Source organism: Lynx canadensis, chromosome B4, assembly GCF_007474595.2.
Source record: "Lynx canadensis isolate LIC74 chromosome B4, mLynCan4.pri.v2, whole genome shotgun sequence".
NCBI classification, from domain to species: Eukaryota; Metazoa; Chordata; class Mammalia; order Carnivora; family Felidae; genus Lynx; species Lynx canadensis.
The window spans coordinates 131,994,492-132,016,634 of NC_044309.1; the positions used below are offsets into that span (position 1 = coordinate 131,994,492).

General features: G+C 61.0%; 1 protein-coding gene across 2 annotated transcripts; it reads right to left on the reverse strand.

The window, feature by feature from the left end:
• Positions 1-457: 457 nt before the first annotated feature.
• Positions 458-19,559, reverse strand: PDGFB (platelet derived growth factor subunit B). Of its 2 annotated transcripts, none has more exons than XM_030320664.1 (7): positions 19,434-19,559; positions 11,493-11,589; positions 9,063-9,152; positions 7,283-7,488; positions 5,766-5,910; positions 3,062-3,212; positions 458-2,684 (listed from the first exon to the last, which is right to left on the reverse strand). In XM_030320664.1, the coding sequence occupies exons 1-6, from the start codon at positions 19,494-19,496 to the stop codon at positions 3,088-3,090; spliced, it is 726 nt and encodes a 241-aa protein (XP_030176524.1). In that variant the 5' UTR covers positions 19,497-19,559; the 3' UTR covers positions 458-2,684; positions 3,062-3,087. The 2 variants fall into 2 exon arrangements, with proteins under 2 accessions (XP_030176524.1, XP_030176522.1); XM_030320662.1 differs by having other exon boundaries at positions 9,051-9,152; positions 19,434-19,557.
• Between the last annotated feature and the right edge of the window lie 2,584 nt (positions 19,560-22,143).

A 22,143-nucleotide genomic window follows, 5' to 3' on the forward strand; every position in this document is an offset into this window, starting at 1 on the left:
GAGGCTCTGACCAGAGAAGGGCTATGGCTCAACTAAGGCCACACAGCTGGCTAAGGGCTGAGCCCAGGTCAGACCCCAGATCCACCTCTCATATGTGTTCCTTCTGTGTGTTTTTGTTTTTTAATTATTTTTTTTTTCTGGGGCGCCTGGGTGGCTCAGTCAGTTAAGCCTCCAACTTCGGCTCAAGTCGTGATCTCGCGCTTCGTGGGTTCGAGCCCCGCGTCGGGCTCTGTGCCGACAGCTGGGAGCCCAGAGCCTGCTTCGGATTCTGTGTCTCCCTCTCTCTCTCTCTGTCCCTCCCCGACTCATGCTCCGGCTCTCCGTCTCTCAAGAACAAATAAACATGAAAAAAGAAAGTTTAAAAATAAATAAATAAATACTTTTTTTTCCTCATGTTTATTTATTTTTGAAAGAGAGGGAGAGACAGAATGTGAGCAGGGGAAGGGCAGAGAGAGAGGCAGACACAGAATCCGAAGCGGGCTCCAGGCTCCGAGCCGTCGGCACAGAGCCCGACGCGGGATCCGAACTCGTGCGCCGTGAAATCGCGACCGGGGCTGAAGGCGGACGCTTAACCCGCTGAGCCACCCTGGAGCACCTCGGCTGTGTTCCTTCTGAATTAATTCCACGTCTCTTCCAGGACCTCCTCCGGCCTCCCCCACCCCCTCCCCACAGCCAACCCCAGCCTACGATGCAAAGGACCCGGTTCCCTTGCACAGATGCTCACGCTGGAGAAAACCGTCTCTCATCACTGCCAGTGACAGGCACAGGGCTGGGACCTGTGGTCCGCCTGTCAGGGGCTGCTGCAGGACCCAGACCTGCAGGGTGGGCCGAAAGGCTCTTAGCCACCCCCCAGACGGGGGCCTCCCTCAGAGTGGCAGACCCCCATGTGTATGCACCCGTGCGTGAGTGTGTGCGTGCGTGAGTGTGTGCCTGAACTTCCCAGAGCGAGAGGAACACAGAACAAGCTGTCCGTAAATCCTGCCGATGCGGGAAGGGTTAACCGTCACGCCCGATGCCAACAGACAGAACGCCGGTGGATTCATTCATTTGGTTTTGTTTGTGGTTATTTTTTTTTTTTTTACAACTTTAAATACGGAATATAAATAAATTTACATTTAAAAAATAAAAGGAAAGCCCCCAAAAATATAATCACCAACTTTACAAACTGAAGAGAGCAGATTTTGGAGGGGGGGGTAAGGGGGAAAGTGCAGTGGGGTGGAGGGGAGGGAGGTGGGAGCTCAGACCCCACCCCAGGGACCCCTGGGGATCTTTTCCCTTTTCTCCCCCACTCCCAGCCCATGAGCTGGTTTCCTGGGAGGAGCCACCACGGGTGGATCTCAAAAGAATCTACTCTGGGGGGTAGCGTGCCCGGGGAGAGCGAGGGCTGCCCCCTCCCTTGGAGATTCTCTCTTGGGTTTTTCACGCCCGCCTGGAAGGGGAACTGCTTGAGCTGAGGACTCAGGAAAATAGAGGCCAGCTGGACAACGCGTGGCCTCCCCACCCAACGTGGGCTCACTCTCCTGTCCAACCACCCCAAGCCATTGGCTGGGTCGGGACACAGCCAGTCCACGTGGAACCTTCGTGTCGATTAGGAACAGGATCCCTTTCCTCAAGACATTTTAGCTCCAACTGCCAGAAAACTGTCCTAACAAATACACCAACGGGCCACGTTCTACGGCGTGAACAACGACCCCTGCACGCGGTGCCCTTGCACAGTGCGCACCCTGCACGAACCTACACGGCAGTCTCGGCCGGGCTGGGATACGAAGCGCAGGCCCCCTGCTGCCCTGACCCCTGGTCTTCGGCCTAATGGAGCAGTGAGTGGGGTTATTTACGGTCTCAGCATGGGGTCCAAGGAGTCCCTCGGTGGGTGGAGTGGACTGAAGGCCAGGACAAGAGGAAGACGCAGGGTGGAGGTAGAGAGATGAAACAGAGGAGGTGAAGGCAGGGGAGTGGAAGGAGGCAGTGAGCGCCCAGATCACCATCTATGGTGGCTCCAGAGCAAACTTCATCTCTAACCCATCTGACGGGGCACTTGGCTGCCGGGTACTCGGGCCATGCCCACCCAGAGGAGTCCACATCTTCGAAGATTTCATATACAGAAAACGAAAGGAAGCCACTATAAGCAGAGGTGACCGGGGAGGAAGAAGTGACTGGGCCTGGGCACCGCGGGAGGATTTCTCTCCAGTCTACGGTCCAACGCGTGGTCTCAGCCACAGGAGGACGAGGCACCCTGGCCTGCCTGGGGGTGCTCCCTTCAGAGCGGGCCAGGGGTCCTGGGACCGGGCAGGCCATCCATGCCTAGAGGGCCTCAGGGCCACGTGCAGGGTTTCAGGCCAGTCCACGGCGCTCAGGTGTGACCCGGGCCAGGAGCTGGGGAAGGGAAGCTCCTCCGGTCCCCGAACGGCGATCCCATGGGTCTCTCTTACGCTTCTGTGCCACATTCTCGGGGTCAGCGGAGGAAGACAGCAATGGAGTTCAGGTCCTTCGTGTCCTTCTCGAGCTCCCGGGCAAGGCGCTGGAGGCCAATGAGGGGACCCGCTGGTGGGTGGACAGGCGCGTGGGAGGGGGGGAAGCACCATTGGCCGTCCGAATCAGGCATCGAGACAGACGGACGAGGGGAACAATATTATCACTCCAAGGACCCCATGGGGGCGATACAGCAAATACCATATTAAATAACCCTGTAGGCCAAGCAGAGGGAGACAGGGGGTCAGAGACAGCCTGGGGGCTCCGGCCCATACTCAACGCGCCTCCCTTGCCAGGGGCAGGGAGCTGAGGCTGACCGGCCATCCCTGGTTTCCAGCAGCGCTCAGGGCCGGGGGAGCTGAAGTTTAGACTTCCCGTTCTCTTAGGGCATGTAGGGACACAGCTGGGCTGGGGTCCCCAAAGACCCTCACCCACCTGCCCCATGAGAAAAGTCAGCCGAAGTTGGGCGGAGGGGATCCAGGCTGAGAGCTCAGATTTTTGTATGGGGAAATACCTCTCTGCAGCCCAAGCCACAGGCCAGCGGAGAAGAAACCCCAGGGGCCTGGACCTCGGGTTCCCCGCCTGGCCTCACCTGCCCGCACGCTCCTGCAGATGCCCCTAGGCTCCGAGGGTCTCCTTCAGTGCCTTCTTGTCATGCGTGTGCTTGAACTTCTGGTGCTTCCCCTTGGGGGGCCGGCGGACTCGCACCGTCCGAATGGTCACCCGAGTCTGGGGTGTCCTGGCTGCTCGAGAGAAAGAAAGGGCTTGTCAGCAGGTGGACAGCCTCTGGAGGGAGCCATCTTAGCAGATGAGGAAACTGAGGCAGAGAGACCGGGATGTGAACGTAGGAGTCTGCCTCTGGACTCCATACTTTCAACCACTGGCCTACGGATCACAGCGCTTGTGAGCCTGGGTCAAGGTTAGCACTTAGGTCTCTTCCTCCTGAGCCCTTAGGTCGACATCCTGGAAGTGAAAGCTTTCTCCGCCAAGCTCAAGGCCCGTTTCTTCCCGGGGGCCTTCCCCAGCGATCCCAGCTCTTTGGGGCCGACACCGACCTCCCACCTCACAGACACAGGCCGCCCTGAAGCGGTCAGCCCGTCTCTGCAAACAGGCAGAGATGTAAGGATACAGGCAGGTGTCAGATGCCCCTCGGGGGAGGACATCTAGAAGGGCCATTAAAGGGCCCAGAGTCTGGGCTCCAAGGATGGGGTCATCGGCACAGGACGCGGGGCCGGGCAAAGCCTGAACAAGCGTGAGGTCGTCACGCAGCTCGCGAGTGACAGAGGAGAGTCTCGAGCCCAGGGGGTCTGACACCGGCCACCACACGGGCCACACCACCACACCGTAGCCAAGCCGCGGACAGCTGCCAGCGGTACAGTCGCGTGGGGCCAAGTTGCTGAAACTGACATGACAAGACTTTAGGTCATCTGTAGATCAGTCAGCGGAACAGGCCTTCCAAAATCTGGTTTGGGGGGCGCCTGGGTGGCGCAGTCGGTTAAGCGTCCGACTTCAGCCAGGTCACGATCTCGCGGTCCGTGAGTTCGAGCCCCGCGTCGGGCTCTGGGCTGACGGCTCAGAGCCTGGAGCCTGTTTCCGATTCTGTGTCTCCTTCTCTCTCTGCCCCTCCCCCGTTCATGCTCTGTCTCTCTCTGTCCCAAAAATAAACGTTGAAAAAAAAAAAAATTCAAAATCTGGTTTGGAAAGTCGCAGGAAGCAAAGGCACGTAAAAGAACCACACTCCAAACACAAAGCAGAATATGAAGTTTCCCGAATAGGAACCACGCTACGTCTTTTGGCGATTCCGTGTTCCGTGATATTCCATGTTGTTCCGTGTTAATCGTAGCGATCATTTACAGCAGGTCAGTTTGAAGCTGGCAAATTATTAGTCTTCTCAGGGCGTCCGTGCCTTAGCTCGGCTCTCAGAACAGGACAAAGAGGCTAAGAGACAGCCCTGCCTTCAGGGGGCTTGTCAGATGTCTGTCCTCCGACAATAGTAAGTTACTGAGGACCAACACGTGATTTTTTTTGAATGCTCATCTAATCCTATTAACTAAAAAATTCTTGATCCTTACTGCAAACGTGCGAGGAAGAAAAGGCAGCAGGACAGTCTAAGGAACCCAGAACTAGACAAGACCTGGGTTCTGGGCAAGACTTTGTCACTGTGCAACCTTCGTTAAGTCCCTTAACCTCTCTGTGTTCCAGCAACCCCTCTAATAAGACTGAAGGACCGACTTAGAAGGTCATCTCTCTGGACTGTTCTGGTTCTCAAAGTTTTGAATTCTTTAACCAAAAGAAAATGATAAGGCAGGTAAGAGCGAGCGACTGGTGTCAGAGTGAGAGAAAAGCCCAGAACAGAACTTGAGGATACCTTGATCCAGCTCTCCCCCTGCCCGGGACTGGCTGTGTGACCTTGGGCAAGACCTCAGCCTCTCTGAGCCTCAGGCACCTCTTCTGCAAAATGTGGACCAGGTATTTGGATCAGATCATTTTTTTGGTCCTTTTCGACTCAAGTCAAACTACGCCCCTGAAATTGTGAATTCACGAAATCGAAAGAGAGGAACACAGCCCCGGTTCCAAACATCCATCAGATGCCTGAACCCCATCTGTCACTTCACTGCTGCGGGATGGCCCAGTCTCTACCCACACATCTTCAACAACAGAAACTCCCTACCGCACAAGGCATGCGATTCCATCTTGGCCCCCTGACTGATCAACGGCTTTTGACACATAGAGTTCAAACCCCTCTCCAGGGGCTTTTCCCCCGCTGGTCCTGATCCCCACTGAGGGGCCATAAGGAATTAGTTTGACTTCTCACCCCCAGGACAAGTTGTCAAGTATCTGAAGATGATGTGCGTGGAATCTTCTCTTATGTGCTCGTTCGACAAAGTAAGGGGCTGTGGTAGCAGGACAGGGATGGGGGCTGCCCTGGACAAGGTAGTCAGGGTAGACCTCTAGGAGGAGGTGACCTCTGAGCTGAGACCCAAACGAAGAGGCTTGTGAAGAGTTGAGAGAAGTGAGTTTCGGAGGGAAAGTGGCATGTGCAAAGGCCCTGAGGCGGAAACACATCCGGCCACGCAAAGAGGTCGGGTTGGCCGGGGTGGCATAAGTGAGGGGGAATGGTTGGCAACCAGGCTGGAAGGCCAACCGGGGGCTAACATCCTCACGTAAAGCTTCGGATGAATTTAAGCAGGGGTATGCCTGCTCCAACGTCCCCCCCCCCCCCACCGGCAGCTGCCACGGGAGAAGCGAGCTGCCCAGCTGAGCCGTTCGGAGGCAGACCCCGGACCAGCGCTCACCTCGCTGCTCTTGGGAGCTCCCCGGGCTTCGGGTCACGGGTCGTGCAGCCACCACCGTCTCACACTTGCACGCCAGGTGGTCCTCCAGGGTCACCGTGGCCTTCTTAAAGACTGGCCTCTTCCGCACAATCTCGATTTTTCTCACCTGGAGGACAGAACCATCGAAGTGCCTCTGGGAGACTACGCGGGCGGGGGCCGAGGGAGCCCGCCTGTCTGCTCTTCCCTCCCCAGTGTCCCCCCGCAGGGATCTTTCCTCGAAAGCGGGGCGTGGAGAGAGGCAGGGCAGACACTCTGGCCCAAACAATAGCAGGACCTTGCCCTCTACCCTTCTTGTAGCTTTTCCATCAAAACAAGCCCTCCCGACCTGGCCTCCAGCTTTGGCCGCAGCCCCCTTGGAGCTCCCAGAGAGGGAGAAAGGCATTTCCGGGTTGAGCGTAGGGCCTGCGGTGTCCCCATTCCCGGAGCGCCAGCCAAGGTCAGGGGCTACGGCAGAGGCGGGAGATGGTTGTCTGGAAGGAAGTGGGGGGGAGGCTTTATCCAGCAGGGAGGCGGGCAGGGGGAGGTCAGCTGTCAGGTGTCCATCCACAGAGCTGGAAGCAGTGGGGACAGGAGATACCGTGACAGTGGGTGGTGCGGTAGAGAGTGACACTTGTGATCTCGGGCACGGGGCCCAGGCCTGGGATGGATGGTGGGCAGGGGGAAAGGCCACAGCTGACCTCAGGGAGGGGAGTATGGTGACGCAGGTGGAGCCTTTGGCAAGAGTGGGGCTCGCCAGCCGGTGCCGAGCCCCGGATGTGCGGCTCGGCCCAGCCCGAGTCGGTGTGCAGGCGAGGCGGACCCGAAGGGCACAGAAACCTCTCCGCGTGAATCAGAAGACCGCCGAGGCTTCTCTGGCCCTGCCTTGCCCAGCGTGAGACCCGGAGCTCCCCCGGGCAGCCTCTACTCTAGAATTTGCCTGGAGTCAGAGCGCACACCCGATCTTTCTAGAAAGGAGGCAGGGTTCAGCATTCTGACTCTGCTAGGGGCTGCCCCAGCTCTTGCAACGTCTGTTGCCCGGAGGGCCTCTGCCCCCCTCCTCGTGAAGGGCACGGCAAGGAGCCTCAACAGGTCCGGAGGAAAACTGAGCAGCCCAGAACATTCTGAGTGCCCAGCAAATGCTCGTAGACCTGTCTCTTCCGGGGACCTCTCGGGATTTCATCCTTGCAAAAGAGGCAGCACCCTTCACTAAATGTCCCACGCCTGGCCCTGCCTGGGGGTCCGCCTGTGGCTTTTGGTTACAGCGGCCTGGGTGGCCTCGAGGACTCACAGGTGGCCTCAGAGCACCTGCCCAGAGAGCGGCCTGCAGGTGGCCCTCTCTGGATGGAGCCCGGGGGCCCGCCAGGAATGCCTCTCCGCCCCTACGGAGCGAGCGACGAGCCCCCGAGGGCAGCCCCCGCCTACTGCCCGGGCCGGCGAGTGGGCTGGGCAGGGGTGGGGGTGGGGGTAGGGTGGGAGTGGGGTGCGGGCCCCCCGCGCACCTGGACCAGCCGCAGCTGCACCCGGGTGGGACGGCACTGCACGTTGCGGTTGTTACAGCAGCCGGAGCAGCGCTGCACCTCCACGCAGGGCGGCCACACCAGGAAGTTGGCGTTGGTGCGGTCTATGAGGCGCCGGGACACCTCGAACACCTCCGTGCGTGTCTTGCACTCGGCGATCATGGCTGGCTCGGCGACCGTCGGGGAACCTGAAGGGAGAGGGGGCCTCCGTCAGGAAGGTGGGCCTGCCCAGAGCCCCCACCCGGCGGCCAAGCCCAGCGGGGGCACTGCTGTCCCCCAGAAATGGCAGGCTAGGGGCGCCTGGGGGGCTCAGTCGGTTAGGCGTCCGACTTCGGCTCGGGTCACGAACTCACAGCTCGTGAGTTCGAGCCCCGCGTCGGGCTCTGTGCTGACGGCTCGGAGCCTGGCGCCTATTTTGGATTCTGTGTCTCCCTCTCTCTCTGCCCCTCCCCTGCTCACCCTCTGTCTCTCAAAAATAAAACATTAAGAAAATTAAAAAATAAAAAAAAGGGGTGGGCTGATCCCCACTTCCTTCAACCCCAGGGACAGTTTTCGTGTCCTGGCTATGATCAGCCGTGGGACTTGGACAGGCTGCTGATGGGCCCTCAGCCTCAGTTTCCCCATGAGATCTACACCCCAAGAACCGCCTTAAGGATCCAGTGAGATCATTCAGAGAGTGCCGGCCTGTCGTAAATGTGGGCGTCCTTCCACCAGCCCTCGGTTTCATTCGGCTATTTCACAGGTTTATGGGCTTTACTCTTAAATCCTTGCTTCTTTCAACGCCTGTTCCCTCATCTACGTGTGACACGGGATGACAGAGCCTATACCGCACCTGCGGATCTAAGGGCTAACGTGAGTGGCCTAGAGCAAGCGTCCAGTCGACGCCGGGGCTCTGTCTTCGTTTTCATATAGAGACGCTGCCCAAATTCACAGACGGAGGAGTGGAACTCAGGCCACCGACTCTTATCTGGAGGTCCCCGAGCCACTGTCTACAGTGTTGTGGGGACTACAGGTGGGCAGAGAGGAGGAAGGGCTTAGAGCACGCACTGGCCTCCCCAGGGAAGGCTCCCACGGGACCCGGGCGGGGCCCAAGCTCTGCCTGCTGACCCAGGAGGCAGCCCTAAGCCGCGGAAGGGACACGCAGCCCACCGGGATGGCACCGGGTCCACATGAGAAGAGCAGCTGGGATCCCAGCCCTAGTTGTTGCTAGCTGTGCGACTTCGGCCACGTCTACCCCTCTCTGGGCCGCAGTTTCCAACTCGACAAGATGGGGTTAATGATATCTGTCTCTCGGGTTGAAGAAATGCATTTAAAACCACTATATTGGGGCACCTGGGTGGCTCAGTCGGTTGTGTCCGACTTCAGCTCAGGTCATGATCTCACAGTCCGTGAGTTCGAGCCCCGCATCGGGCTCTGTGCTGACGGCTCGGAGCCTGGAGCCTGCTTCCGATTCTGTGTCTCCCTCTCTCTCTGCCCCTTCCCTGCTCATGCTCTGTCTCTCTCTGTCTCAAAAATACATAAAAAACATTAAAAAAAAAAACAAAACACTATATTTAGGAAACCGTGTGTGTTGGGGGACGGGGCGTGAGGACTCAACTCCTCGATATAGTGTCCTGAAGGACAGTTGTACTCTCTTACAGTTTAAGTCAGTCCTAAGTGCCGGACGAATGGGCGGCCCAGAGCCGTGGGCGGGCCGCCCGCCCCACGTCTCCTTCTCTGGCTCCCGCTGTTGAGAAACCACCATTCTTACCTGCAGCCTCACCTAGGCTCCTTCTCCCTCGGGATAAGCTCTCCAGCTCGCCTCCAGAATGGGATCGAGTCGAATTCAGGTCCAACTCGGCTCTGTCTTCGTCTGCAAGGCAAGGCAAGGCACAGTCGGAATGCACCCTGATAAGCGCTGGCCGGTCCGTTGGTGGGGTGGGGGCTCCCCTGGGGGCTCCGGGGTAGGCAGGAAGGTGGCCCCTTACCCGTCACTGGTACCCAACTCGAGACAACAGACTCCCTTTCCAGCTCCCTGTAAACCCGAGGGCCCTGGCTCTGGAAAGGGGCTCTCCAGGAACCCGGGGGTGGCTGTGGGGCTCAGGAGGGGGGTGAGGCCCTGACTGCATCCCTGGCGGGCCTTCAGCCCCACTCTGGGCTCTTCGGCCACATTTTTGGACAGAACCCATGTCAGTGGAGTTAAAAATAGCCCTTCCCTTTCGCTACTGTAAAAGAACCCTCCTCAGCCTCCAGGGCAGGGCAAGGACCCAGAGCTCGGAAGGCCAGTTTCCAATGCCCCTCCGCCCAGCGTTCCCATAGGAAGTGCTGAATGGAGAAATTCCCAGAATCCCCGGGGGGACCAGCTTGCCCTGGACACAGCCCCTCTGGAGCCCCGGACAATGGCCCAGCTGAGCGGGAGAGAGGGAGGAGGGAGAGGAGCGGGGGTGAGGGCTGAAGGCAGAGAGGGGTGGGGAGCCAGCCTGCTGGGATGGGGGTGCCCGTACCCCGTGCCCTTCCCAGCCTGGGTTTTGCTCCAGCTCCCAGTGTCTCACTCACTGTGTTTGCCTCTCCCCTCTAATCTTTGGCCCCGGGTCCGCCCTACGGTCTGTTTATTCCTCAGGTGACAGTCTGAGGGGTCAGCCCTACGGTCCGTTTATTCCTCAGGGGACAGTCTACAAACTACAGCCTGGGGCGCCCTCCTCTCGGTGTCATAGCTGCTCCCTCTCTCTCGAGGCAACCAACACCACTGTGGGAGGTGAGGGCCAGACAGGAGGACTTTGAGCTCAACACCGAATCCTGGGCAGACCCTTCTAGCTCTCTGACGGCTGAAGAGTCAGCACAGAAACCGAGGGGTGTCAGGGACAAGCTCCCGCCCCCTTCACGCAGCCCCTGGTCGCTCCTGCTGTCTCCCCTTCCTCCCGGCCCCGCCAACGCCAACGCCAAGGCTCGTGTGCCCTTCCGTGTGGGCTCCCGGGGGTTCCTGTCTGGAGGAGACCCTCCTACAAATCCTACAACCGGTGCATTTCCATCCGGCCTACCGCTCCCGCGCGTCAGCGCGTCTGTCTGTCCCTCTCGCTCCCTTCCTTTCTCCCTGCCATCTCTGGAATGTCCCTGGTGGAGAGGAGATGGGGGGAAAGATGTGCTTTGTGGCAAGGTTAAGTTGATTAGGAAAAAATAGCCACATGGTTGCCTCGAAACAGGCCCGCTATTGAAAACCTCCGTCTCCAATCCCGACCCCCACCCGGGGTGTGTAGGGGCTGAATGAGGGTGGGGGCCAAGGGCCTTGGAAAGAAACCGCAGAAAGGCTAAATTTGGAAGTTGCCCCATTGTGTTGGCCAGGGCTGGCCAGTCGGGCATGGGGTGGGGGATGTGGGAGACGTCGGGTGGGGGGCCGAGTGAACAATAGGTGGGCCCAGCTGGGGCCCCCTCCCGCCTGCCTCGCCAGCCCCCGGCACAGGCGGGTTTGAAAGGGCCCGGGAATGCTTTTGAGAGGGAGCCAGGGGCCCAACGGGGAGAGGAAACAAAGACAGGAAATGCTGTCCCCCGTAGATAGGAGTCTGGGCAAGGATTACAAAGTGACAAAGAGACAAAACCCTAGAGGGAAGGAGAGCTGGGGGTGCAGGGGGGGCGCTGACCGGGGCTCCAGGGAACAGGCCAGAGGTTAGAATAGAATGGAATTTGCTCTGAAGACAGCGTTTATAAATACATTCCTGACCCAGCCCGCCAGCCCGGCCACGTGTGTGCCACCAAGCACGTGCCCATTCGCTGAGGGCACTCTCGGGCGAGGGCAGGGTTGCCCGCTGGTCTGGGCCAGGTGTCCCCAGGAGACCTTACAGACCGGGCCCCCGGCCAGAGGGGCAGGGAGATGGCTCCTTCGGCACCACCCTTCCTGGCCGAGGCCACACCTGGATACACATTCGGCGTGTGCCCCAGGCACCTTCTCCCTGCCCCCCTCCTCCTGGCACCCGACCCTGTGCGCCAAGCCAAGGCAGAGCCACATGTGGGTGCTTCTCCCGCCACGCCCCACGTCCCGAGTACCAACCCATCCACCTACTCAGCCCTGCCCTGGACAGGTGTGGCCACGCCCTCCCTGGGCTGCCACAGGCCTCTAGTTACCTGGAAGTCAAGGAAGACAGGACGCCCCATGCCCTGCCCCTCGCGGCTCCCCAGGATTCAGTGGGGGCCCAGAGCACCGAACAAGGATTCAATTTACCTACGGAGTCTCCGTGTAGCAGGCGCTGGAGGTCATCGAAGGAGCGGATTGAGTGGTCACTCAGCATCTTGTAGAGTTCCTCGGGAATGGGGTCCCCCTGCCAGGGAGACACCATGGGGCCAAGTGAGCCAGGAGTGAGGGCTTTCCAGCCACGGCCCTCCAGCCCGCCACACACACACACACACACGCACGCGCGCGCGCGCGCGCGCGCATGCGCACACGCACCCTCCTATGGAAAACTCCCACAAGGCCTCTCGGCCCTGGGCAGGCGGACGGCCAGGATGGGGGCGCGGGCAGGGGGCGGATTCCAAGCCTGACACCCGGAAGCACAAAGGTCTAGGGGCCGGGACCTGCTGAAGCCTCGAAGAGCCAGGTCAGAAGCTCACCCCACACCCCCAGACACGAAGCCCAGCTTGCTCTGACTTAGATCGGACTACGTACACATCTGTCTCCCGCATCACAACCCCTGGAGACTCTTTGCCTCCACACGTGACAGCCAATGACAGCCAGCATTTGTCGGACGAGATCTAATTTACCCCCATTTTACAGATGAGAAAACAGAGTCGTAACAGCCAATCAGCAGCAGAACCTGCATTCAAACCCAAGGCTTTCTGACGGAAGGACCTGTACTCCAGCCTCCTGGGTCCGTGAGGTATTTCTAAATGCTTGCAGAGTTGGACAGTCTCAGGAGACCACAGGTACTAATCTCTCTATTTAGTCTCTTGCTCACAAGAGGAGAGGAGGGAATCCTCAGTTAGAGACGGGAAACCTGAAAGCTACCCATGCCCCATGCCCAACCAAACCCTATTTTTAGAGCCCCTCTGGCCTGTTACCAAAAACACTTGAAACTTAATAAGTGCTTTAACAGGCCCCACTCGGAGCCGGGCTTCCTCCAGGGAAACCACAGGCCCCACAACAACATGAGAGCAGCCTGATAGGAAGGTCACGGCCACGTCCCTCATGGTCCACGAGGGGCTGAGGGAGACCTGAGGGGCTGGTGCGGCAGGACTTGAGAAGGAGTGCACAATCTGGACACCCAGTGCCTTGGGGCAAGGGAGGTGTATGAATGAGACGCTGCTTTGTGTACAAACCCACACCCGTGGAGAAACACACACACACACACACACACACACACACACACAGGAAGGCATGGTCTTGTAGAAGGAGCCCTGGAGGGAGGGGGCGCCGGCAGACTTGACTTACTGAGGTTCAACAACTCTGTGCCTCAGTTTCCCTGGATAAGGAAGCGGGAGCTTCTGCACTAGTCAGTTCTTGGAACGTTCCAAGGACTGGAGTCCTCGCTGGCTTTGCACAGGCCAAGTCCCTGCCCGACAGGGGGGAGGAGGTCATCTACCCCATGGCCAGCCCCCGGGGGCTCTCCCCACCAGCTCTGTTAGGAGCTTTGTGATGGATCGGTTTCTGGCTCCCCCAAAGCTCTGTTTCCTCAACAGTTAGCATGATGTCTGGGAACAGCTCGGCCAGGGGTTCTGCCATGCCCATCCAGCTCTGGCCACCCAAGTCGGCCTTGGAGCCACAAGACGCAGGGTGGAGTGTGGATAGGACTGCTTCTAAAACGAATTCCTTGACGGGGCACCTGGCGGCTCAGTCCGTTGAGCTTCCGACTTCGGCTCAGGTCATGATCTCACGGTTCGTGGGTTCGAGCCCCGCGTCAGGCTCTGTGCTGACAGCTCAGAGCCTGGAGGCTGCTTCCAATTCCGTGTCTCCCTCTCTCTCCGCCCCTCCCCCGCTCACGATCTGCCTCTCTGTCTCTCAAAAATGAATACATGTTAAAAGAAGATTTTTAAAATGAATTCCTTGAAACCCCTGAGCTCAGCTTTTTCATGTGAGTGTGGCACTTATAATCCTGCCTGGCGTCTAGGGCTGTTGGGAGGTTCAAAGAGAAGAAAGGTTGGGGGCCTCGAGTAAGCTTGGCCGGGAGCTGGGGTCTTTCCTTCAGGGTCCGCGACTATGAAGCTGGGGCTGCATAAATGAGGGGGGAAAGGGACATCTTATGTGCCTTCCCTACCTCCGCCACGCTCTGCCTCCTCCGACTCCCAGAGAGAGACCCTGGGTGTCTCCAAATGTGGACACAGCGCCCTCCCCGCAGTACGGAAGGCAGGTGGCCGGTCCCCACTTAAGAGGGAGGCAGACTACGTCCCCTGAGGGGACTATCAAATGCAGAGAGCTAGATGCTACCCTTGTACCCTACTAACTGCCCCATGACCTCAGGCTGGTCACTGCCCCTCTCTGGTCCTGGCTCTCGTCTGTGAACCAAGGGGTTGAAGACATTTGACTCCGTCCTAATTCTGCCTGGGGTGGCAGGAGAAGCAGCAGAGGAAAGCTGAGGGTGGGGGTGCCCAGCCAGGTCTCCAAGCTGTCTGTGCAGTGACGATGCAATTAACCTCCCAGGAGGGGGGCCCAAGCACCCCAAGTGCCATGCCGCATTCCTGCCAAGAACTCCCTGTCCACTGGAGAGCATGCACGAAGGACTCTCTCCTTCTCCCTGGGGTTCTCTCCTGTATGATTCTCCCACCTCCTCCCCAAGGAAGACCGCCTGGGATATTTGCCCCCACCCCCTAAGCAAACTGCCTCCTAAAGAAAGAGCCCACTTTATTCTAAGCAGAGAGGCCATCCCTGCACCTGTTTCCAGTAATCTGGCCACTAGATGCCCAGAACTCGCTAAGGGCCCCCTGGATTTGAGAATAATAACACAGCTTTTATTAAGTGCTGACATGAGCCAGGCACTGAGCGGAAATGCTGTGCTAACCACCAATGCCAAGCGGCTGGCCCTGTTGTGATCCCCATCTTCCAGATGAGGAAGCTAAAGGCTTAGAGAAATGCAGTCAGGGGCTACAGGTCTATACGCAGTGGCAGAGCCGCGCCCCTCCCTCCTCCAGCCCACCGCGGAGCTTTCTGGCATCAGATGTCGCAGAGCAGCGGTTGGTTCTCAACCAGGCGCTAGAGGGTCCTCAGGAGACACTGGCCGTGGCTGAGGCACTTTCGGTGGTCACCCCTAGAGGGGCACCACTGGCCTCTGGCAGGTGGTGGCCAGGGATGTTGCTGAACATCCTACGACGCACAGGACGGCCTTCCGCAAGAAAAGAATTATCTGGCCCGAGATGTCAACAACTCTGTAGTACAGGAAAGAGCAGGGACTTCAGCTGCCCAGGAGACCTGGCCTCTTGGCATTAAGCCTTTTAACAACCTGAAACCTGATAAAGCTTCTGTAGCTTTTAAACGGGGCTAAAATAAGACGCGACTGGTGTCACTGGGAGGCGGAGTCGCACCTAGCCAAGCAGCCAGCAAATAACGGGTACTTAATGAAATGTCGCTGTGGCCAATTCCGTCCTTCAGTGCGGCTCCTGTGAGGGCAGCAGCGAGCAGCCCACACACGCCCAGGGCCAGCAATGCAGGGCATTTTTGAGGATGACAATTGGTGGGTGGAGAGCCGCCCTGCCAGGGGCGAAGCGTAGGGCTTCGCATTATCCCCTGTGCTGGGCCCACAGGAAATGGCCCCCAGGCCCCCACTGGCACTGCCTGGGGCCTCGTGAGCTGGCGGGTCCCTTCCGGGGCCGGGGGTGGGGAAATTCAGCCTGTGGTCAGCTCCAGGATGAGACGCCCCGGGGGAGACTCGCAGGGGCACCTGCTTGGGGTCAGAGGCTCTGCTCGGCAGGGGGAGGGCGAGCCACCGGGAGCCCCGTTTTCCTGGGCACAGGTTCTAAAAGCCTGTTTAGGCGGGCAGGGAGGGAAAAGAGGCATGGCATACGGATGAGGCTGCCCAGATCCCAGGCCTGGGGTTCCTGATAGGGCAAGGGCGTGGTGAGAAGCCGCTGGGGCACAGCCAAGGCAAAGAGCCTCCTCCCCGCCCCACCCCACCCCCAACACCAGCTGCAGGAGGGCACGAGCTAGCGTGAGGCCAGGTGACTTACCTGCTCCCAACCAGGCTGGCAGATCAAAGGGGCTTGGACCCCACCCTCCCCCAGGGCCGCAGCTGCACACACAGAGACGCAGGCTGCGCTCCACTCTGAGGGAGAGGACACTGGCACAGCCCAAGCAACCAGGGGCGTTGTCTGGGTCTGGCGCAGAGAGAAGCCGACAAGGCCTCGGAGCGCCCGCCTGCCTGACAGTCTCGGGCCTGATTTAGATTCCACGCCAAAGCCAAGCCCTTTGAAGAAGCCTTTTCTGGGCAGACCACAGAAGCCATTTAGAACCAGACTTCCCCACCTAGCATTTCCCTTCTCTATTGCTCCTGGGACCCTCCCACCCCTCCTGAAGGTCAGCCCGGCCCCACACTGGAGCAGAAAAACTGTCAGGGCTTCCAGAAGGTCCAGGGCAGCAATTACAACCCCTGGAGCCCGTGGCAGCCACTGCCTCTGGGGCAGGAATCTGCGATTTCCAGAGACGCTAGTTAATTCTGCTGTTCCTGGGGAACCGTGAACGTAATCAACCTTCGCGTGTTTGGGGGCGCCCGAAACCGAGGCCCAGCTCAAGATACACGGCATCTCTGCAGTCTGATTTTCCTTCTGTTTCTTCCTCTGGCCTATCCAATCTTGGCAGTCCAAGTCCCAAGAAGAGAAAAGAAAGACAAGCCTCTCTCTCAAGATTGGGGGGGGGGGGGCGCTCCAATGAGCATGCCTGCGGGAGGGCAGAGTAGCCGGTGCTGCCCTGGGGGCCAGGACTCAATGAGGGCATGTTTATAAAGCACTTAGCAAGTGCTAAACACATGTCTGGTCCTTCCTCCTCACCGCTCCCCCACTCCCCCCACCCACTGTCCTTCCCACAAATATTTATAGATTATCCACCTTGGACCAGGCACCGTTCCAGGAATGGGAGACAGTAGTGACTGAGACAAACCCTCTAGTGGAGTTTAGACTAGTGAGAAAAACAGATAATAACTGACTCAACCAGAAAATGAAATAGCTGTCCTAGAAAGGGCATTGGGGGGGGGGGAGGAGTGGGGGGGAATGGGCAAGTGAGAGAAGACTGAGAAGGATCTAGGAAGCCCCCGGCAAACACATCTTTACCACTCTCGCCACTCCCCGCATCAACCTCCCCCCCATACAAGCACCCCATTCGAGGGTCTGCACCAGAGCCTGGAAATTCAGCTTGGTCCTAAACCCGCAGACGCTTCTAGGGCTGGGAGATGCCAGCAAGTCGGTCTCCGAGCACCTAAGGCCATTAGCAAACCAGGAAGGAGCTGGGTGGTAAAGGGCTGCCAGGCCCCTTCCCTCCTTCCGGGCAGAAGGGTGCTAAGGCATCACATGACAGCGGAGTGAGCCTCCCGGAAGCCAGATCAGCTGATGGGAGATGGGACCTCCTAGGCCTCCGCAGACCCTCTGCCAGGCCCTGCATCAGAGCGCCCACCCCTCCTCCCCAGCTGCCCAGGCCTCTACCTGAGGCTCAGGCCCCGGACAAGGCCAGCCCCAAGGCCACCTCCACCAGCAAGCTCTCTCGGAGCCTCCCGTCGTCCCGACTGGCCCTCAAGTGGATGGGTTTTCCCTTTAGGGCTCCTCCCCCAGAGCCTCCTGAGGCCAACCGACCGCTCAGCAGGAACGTGCTTCGTGCTTCGGAAACTGCAAAGCACCACACAATTGTGGGTTCCCGAGGGAGCCCGTGTCCCAGGACGCTGGGAGTCAAGTGAGGAGAAAGGCACCAGCTTCCGTGCCATAGGGTCCCCCCAAACACACTCACCCACGGAGTTGGGGAAAAGGAGGAGGAAGTGCTGAACGAAGCTGGAAATGGCGAGGGCAGGCGCCCCGGGAAAGCCTCATCCAGCTGTCACCCGGCTTCTCTAGAGCCCGCGGGGATCAGCAAAGACACAACAGCTAGGGGGGAGCCCCCTCGGCGGCTCAGGGTCCTCCAGTCTTGGAGGTTCAAAGAAGGGCTTATTTGAAGAGAGAAATGTTCCAGACATCAGAGCGCCCCCCCCCCGCCCCGTTGCATCAACACCATTTTCTGCCACCTGGGGGTGGTTAAAAAAAAAAAAATCCGCCGAGGGATAATGCTTGAGGGGCGTCAAGCTGACCCGAGCAGGCAAAAAACAGTGGGTGCTATGGAGCCAGGACCTGCTGGGAGGGTCCCTGTTTCCCCTCCCTGTTAGTGCCCAGCAAGGAAATGGGGTCACCACCGAGGTGATGAGGTTCCAGGGCCCACGGTAGGCCCACCTGTTGCACGGGGGGTGGGAACCTGCTGCTGGGCGTCTAGGGGCCTTGCGTGCCCGTGTGCGTGCGTGGGTGGGCGCGCACGTGTGTTCAGGCCGCGTGTTCGGGGGCCGTGCGTACGTGTGTGTGCGGTGCGCGCGCGTGTGCCCCGCGTGTGCACGGGCGTGGCGGCGGCGGCGGGCGCGCGACCCGGCCGCGGTAGTGCGTGCCCGTCGCTCTGCGCGCCCGCCCGCCCGCCGGAGCGCAGCATCGCCTCCGGCCAAGAGTGTGCATGCGTGGGGTGAGTGAGCGAGTCCGGGGGCCGGGCGGGGTGGGCTGCGGAGAGCAGCGGCGGGGGCGCCGCCGTTCCCAGGACGCCCTGGCACCGGGCCCAGCCCCCCAGGCCCCGCGGCGAGGCGAGGCGAGGCGGCAGCTGGGGCCGGCCGGCGCCCCCCTCCCCAACAGCTGGCCGCGGCCCGGGGGGCTGCGGAGAGGAGGGGAGGGGGCGTCGGGAGGGGCCTGCAGGCTGCCGGGCCGAGAGCCCCGCGGCCTCCCTCCCGGGTGCGGACCGCGGGGGGTTGGCCGCGGAAGGGCGGGGCCCCAGGGCGGGCGGCCGGCGGCCCTCGAGGAGCCCCGAGAACAAAAGGAGACGGCGACGGCTCCTCTGTGGTCAAAACAACCTGCGCTGGCGGCGGCCCAAGGTCTGGCCGCGGCCTCGGAGCCCTTCACCTTAACCCCTTCGCCGCCGCCGCCTCCTTCCTGCGCCTCGCTGGACGCCCGGCGGGGTGGTGGGGGGGGGGGCGGCCCTCCTCGCGAGCGGGCGAGGTGCGGGCTCCCGGCCGCGCGGAGGCGGGACGGGACCCAGGCACGCCGCGCTCCCGGCCGCGCTCTCCTCCCCTCCACCTCGCGCTTCCTCCCTGCCCCGCCCCCTTTCCCACCTGGATTCCGGGTGGACTTGCCAACTCACTGCTACGTGAGGCTGGGAGGGGTGGGGGGGTGGGGGTTACAGATCCGACCTAATAGCTCCCGCAGACGTTTTTACACCCCACCTGCCTTGCGGCTACGCTTTCACAGGCGCGCTCCGCACCCTGCAAGCGGGGGAGAGAGGCGCTTGCCCTCGCAGGGCGCGGGCGCAGGTTTGGCGGGGCCTGGGGCACACACCCGCCCCGAGGGCTGGATTTCTTAAAAGCCTCTACTCCTCCCCCAGTTCCCGAGTGCCCGAAACCTCTGTCTCTCGGCACCCCCCGCGCCCGAGGCGCCAGCTGCTGCTGGACTCCGCTCCGGGGCGGGCAAGCCCTGCGCTGGCCCGAGGGCGCCCGTCCCGACCGGGAGCCGGAGCCAGGGTGGGGAGGCAACCGCCCGCGCAAGGTTGGCGTGGCTGCCACCGGTGCGCGAGCTCGCACCTCCCGTGCAAGCCGGGTCCTGGACGGAACCTAGGCTGGAACCGAAGTGGGCTCGGGAGAACGCGCTGGCCTCTGCACCCTCGGCACCACCCCCACTCTCTCTCCCTTCAGGTTCCTGAGGGGTGGGGGACAGGGCCACACACACGCTCCCCCGACGCTAAAAGGGCCGGAGATCTGGGATCGCCCATGGGAAAGCAAGCCACCCCCGCCCCCTCCCCTCAGAGCCTGGCACCTCCCGCACCTCGCGTCCCAGCCCTCGGAGGTCACCTAGCGCCCGGCGCTAGGCCCGTGGGCTGCAAGGGTCCAAAGTTCACTGCAGGGAGGGGAGGGGGCGGCCAGGGGGTGAGGGTGGGCGTAATGAATGAAGCGAACCGGCCCCAGCCGCCGTCGCAACTCACCTCGGCGCTGACCAGACGCAGGTAGCAGCAGAGAGACAGGAAGAGCGCCCAGCAGCGATTCATGCCGACTCCGGGCCCGGCCCCGCGGGGCCCCGGACGCGTGGACCGAGCGCGCCGCCCCCGCGGCCAGGGTGGGGGGCGGGGGCTGGGGAAGGAGGTGGGCTCGGCTCGGGTCTGCGGCGATCAGGCGCTCAGGCCGCTGCAGCCGCCGCCGCGGCTCACCCGCATGGCCCCCGGGCGCCGCCGCCCCCGGCCCCGGCTCCGTCGTTGGGGGGCTGGGGAGGGCCTGGGCGCGGGACCAGGGTCCGCGGCCGCTACCTGGGCGGATCCCGAGCCCGAGCGAGCATCCACGGCCGGGGGTCTGCGTCGCGAACCAGCCGAGGCGTCTAGCCGTGTGGGGGCGCCCAGGGGACTCCAACCTCCAAGAGGAAAAAGAACACGGCAGCCGATGGTTCGTCTTCACTCGCCGACTATAGGCGTTTTCCTCTGCCCGCTGGCTTAGCTTTTTTGCAACATTTTCTAGAAAGGCCCCCGAAGTCGGAAAGTGCAGAGCCGGGCACCTCACGGCCAAAGTCTCCCCCAAAAAACTTTTTCCAAAGTTGGCTCTGCAGCGGCGGCCCGAGTACCCGGGCAGGGAGAGGTGCAAACTCCCGCCCGGGCCGGGTGGGGGGGGCCGGAGCGTGTGCGCCTTGGCGCGGGGCCCGGGCGGCGGGCACGGCTGCTCCGCGCTCGCGGCGTGCCCGCTGCGCGCAGTGCCGGGCGCGGCAGACAGGTGGACGCGGCGCGAGTCCGTCGGTCCGTCTGTCTGCGCGCTCGCCGCTCTGGGCGTCCTCTGCGGGCTGTGAGCTGCGGCTGCTCCGGCTTCTCTTTGCAGCGAGGCTGGAGGGTGGGCCTTTCCCCCCCCCCCCCTTGTTGCGCGTGTGTGTATGCGTGTGTGCGCAAAATATCGCAATCTCGGAAATGAAAGATGGGCGCTGGCGGCCAGAGGGGAGCCCTCAGGGAGGCAGCGGGGGAGGCTGCGGGCGCGCGGGGAGACAGGCGGGCTGCTCCCGGCGGCAGGAGGAGAAGTTGCCACCCTTTCAGCTGTTCCGGCCTTTATAAAGGAGAAGGGAGAGTGCTAGAGGTGGGTGGAGACTGCCTTTCCTCTTCTGGCCGAGAGTCAGCACCGGGAAGAGGGGGGGGAGCTCCGGGAGGGCCTGAGGCGGGGGCGGGGCGCTCAGGGGTCTCTGAGAGCTCCGCAGCCCCTCCGGCCGGGAGCCCGGCCCTGGCGAAGGGAGAACTAGGGGCGACTGAGCGCCCCGCCCCTTAGCACAGTGACCGTGGCCTGATTTCTAGCCCACGTGGTTGGGGAGTCGTCTGCAGGGCCGCCGCCAGGACTCCAGACCCGCAGCCCCAAGGACGGCATTTGCATCCCGGCACAGGCATAGGGGGCGAAGGACTCCGGCTCTGCAGCTCCGTTCGCATCCCGCCCTGGCGCTGAGTAGCTGGGTCACCTTGGGCAAGTCACTTCCTCTCGGTGCTCTTCCATCTAGTCTCCAAGCGGGGTAGGGTTATTGCGAGGACTTCATGCCCGAGAGGCCAAAAGGCACCCAGCCCCAAGCCAGCCGCACCGACCTCACAGCCGGCACCATTCAGCTGAAAGCTGGGCCCGTGTCTCCGCCTCCTAGCTGGTTGCCTGGCACACAAGGGGCGCTGCCAGCATTGGCTGGATTTGAATTTGTTGAACTGCAAAGTCACACAAATCCCCACAACCCTGCCGCATCCTTGCAGGGCGGCCATCACGGCTCCTGCAGCCACCCTCCTGTTTACTCCGCCCTCGGCCCCCGGGTTTGGGGACCCGGGGAGGGGGGGGCGGGGCACCCACGCCAGCGTTCACACGGTTAACGCCTTCCGCCCCCAGCTCCTCCGAGAGCTGCCTGCCGTGTCCCTGCCTTCAGCAGTCACACGGTCACAGTCACAGAGTCACACGCGCGCACGCCGAGCCCCGCACCCACCACGGGACCCGCAGGCTCCCTGCATCGCCCGGCTCCTGGCTCTAGGACACCTTTATCCGGTCCCCTTGCAATGTCCCCGTCGCCTGCCCTTTGGACCCCACACATCCCTTTGGGATGCCAGCCTGTTCCTCGCACCTCGGACACGGAGACAGGCACCCCGCTGTCTCTTCATAAGCCATCTTCTTGGACCTAAGCGAGGGTGGCGCAGAGGAGGGAGGACTTCCCAGACGGGCCTCTTTACAGACAGCCACAAGCACCCACCCTCCGCCCGGTACCACCTAGGCGGCAGTGGCCGAGAGGTAGGCTGCGGGCAGGTCACCTTGGTTCAAATCCCGGTGTGGCCCCTTGCTGGCCAAGTGTCCCTGGGAAGCTTAACCTCTCGCTACCGTGGTTGCCTCTGCTATAAACTGGAAATAAATCTCCTACTGGAGGGAGAGGAGGATTTCAAGAGGCATGGGGAAATTTTAGTGGCAATAGGAATGTTTGTCAGCTTTGCTGGTAATGATGAGTTTACGGGGATATACGCATGTCAGAACTGATACGTGCAGAGTTTATTGTACCTCGATACGGTTGCAGAATTTTTAACTACCTCATACAGTGGTCTGGAGGCTCCGATGAGACAATCCATCTGGAAGGACTGAGCACGACGCCTGGCACACGGAGTGCATCGTTCCTTCAACACAGATTTTTGACTGTTCCCTGGTAGCCGGGCGCTC

What these genes read in the sequence shown, in the direction of transcription:
- PDGFB (XM_030320662.1), bottom strand. Translation starts at nt 19,496, where the DNA reads ATGAATCGCTGCTGGGCGCTCTTCCTGTCTCTCTGCTGCTACCTGCGT. An exon ending in TGCGTCTGGTCAGCGCCGAG is followed by an intron (nt 11,590 to 19,433) that starts GTGAGTTGCGAC and finishes TCTCCCTGGCAG; the next exon opens with GGGGACCCCATTCCCGAGGA. An exon ending in GAGCCTAGGTGAGGCTGCAG is followed by an intron (nt 7,489 to 9,050) that starts GTAAGAATGGTG and finishes CTCTCCCTTCAG; the next exon opens with GTTCCCCGACGGTCGCCGAG.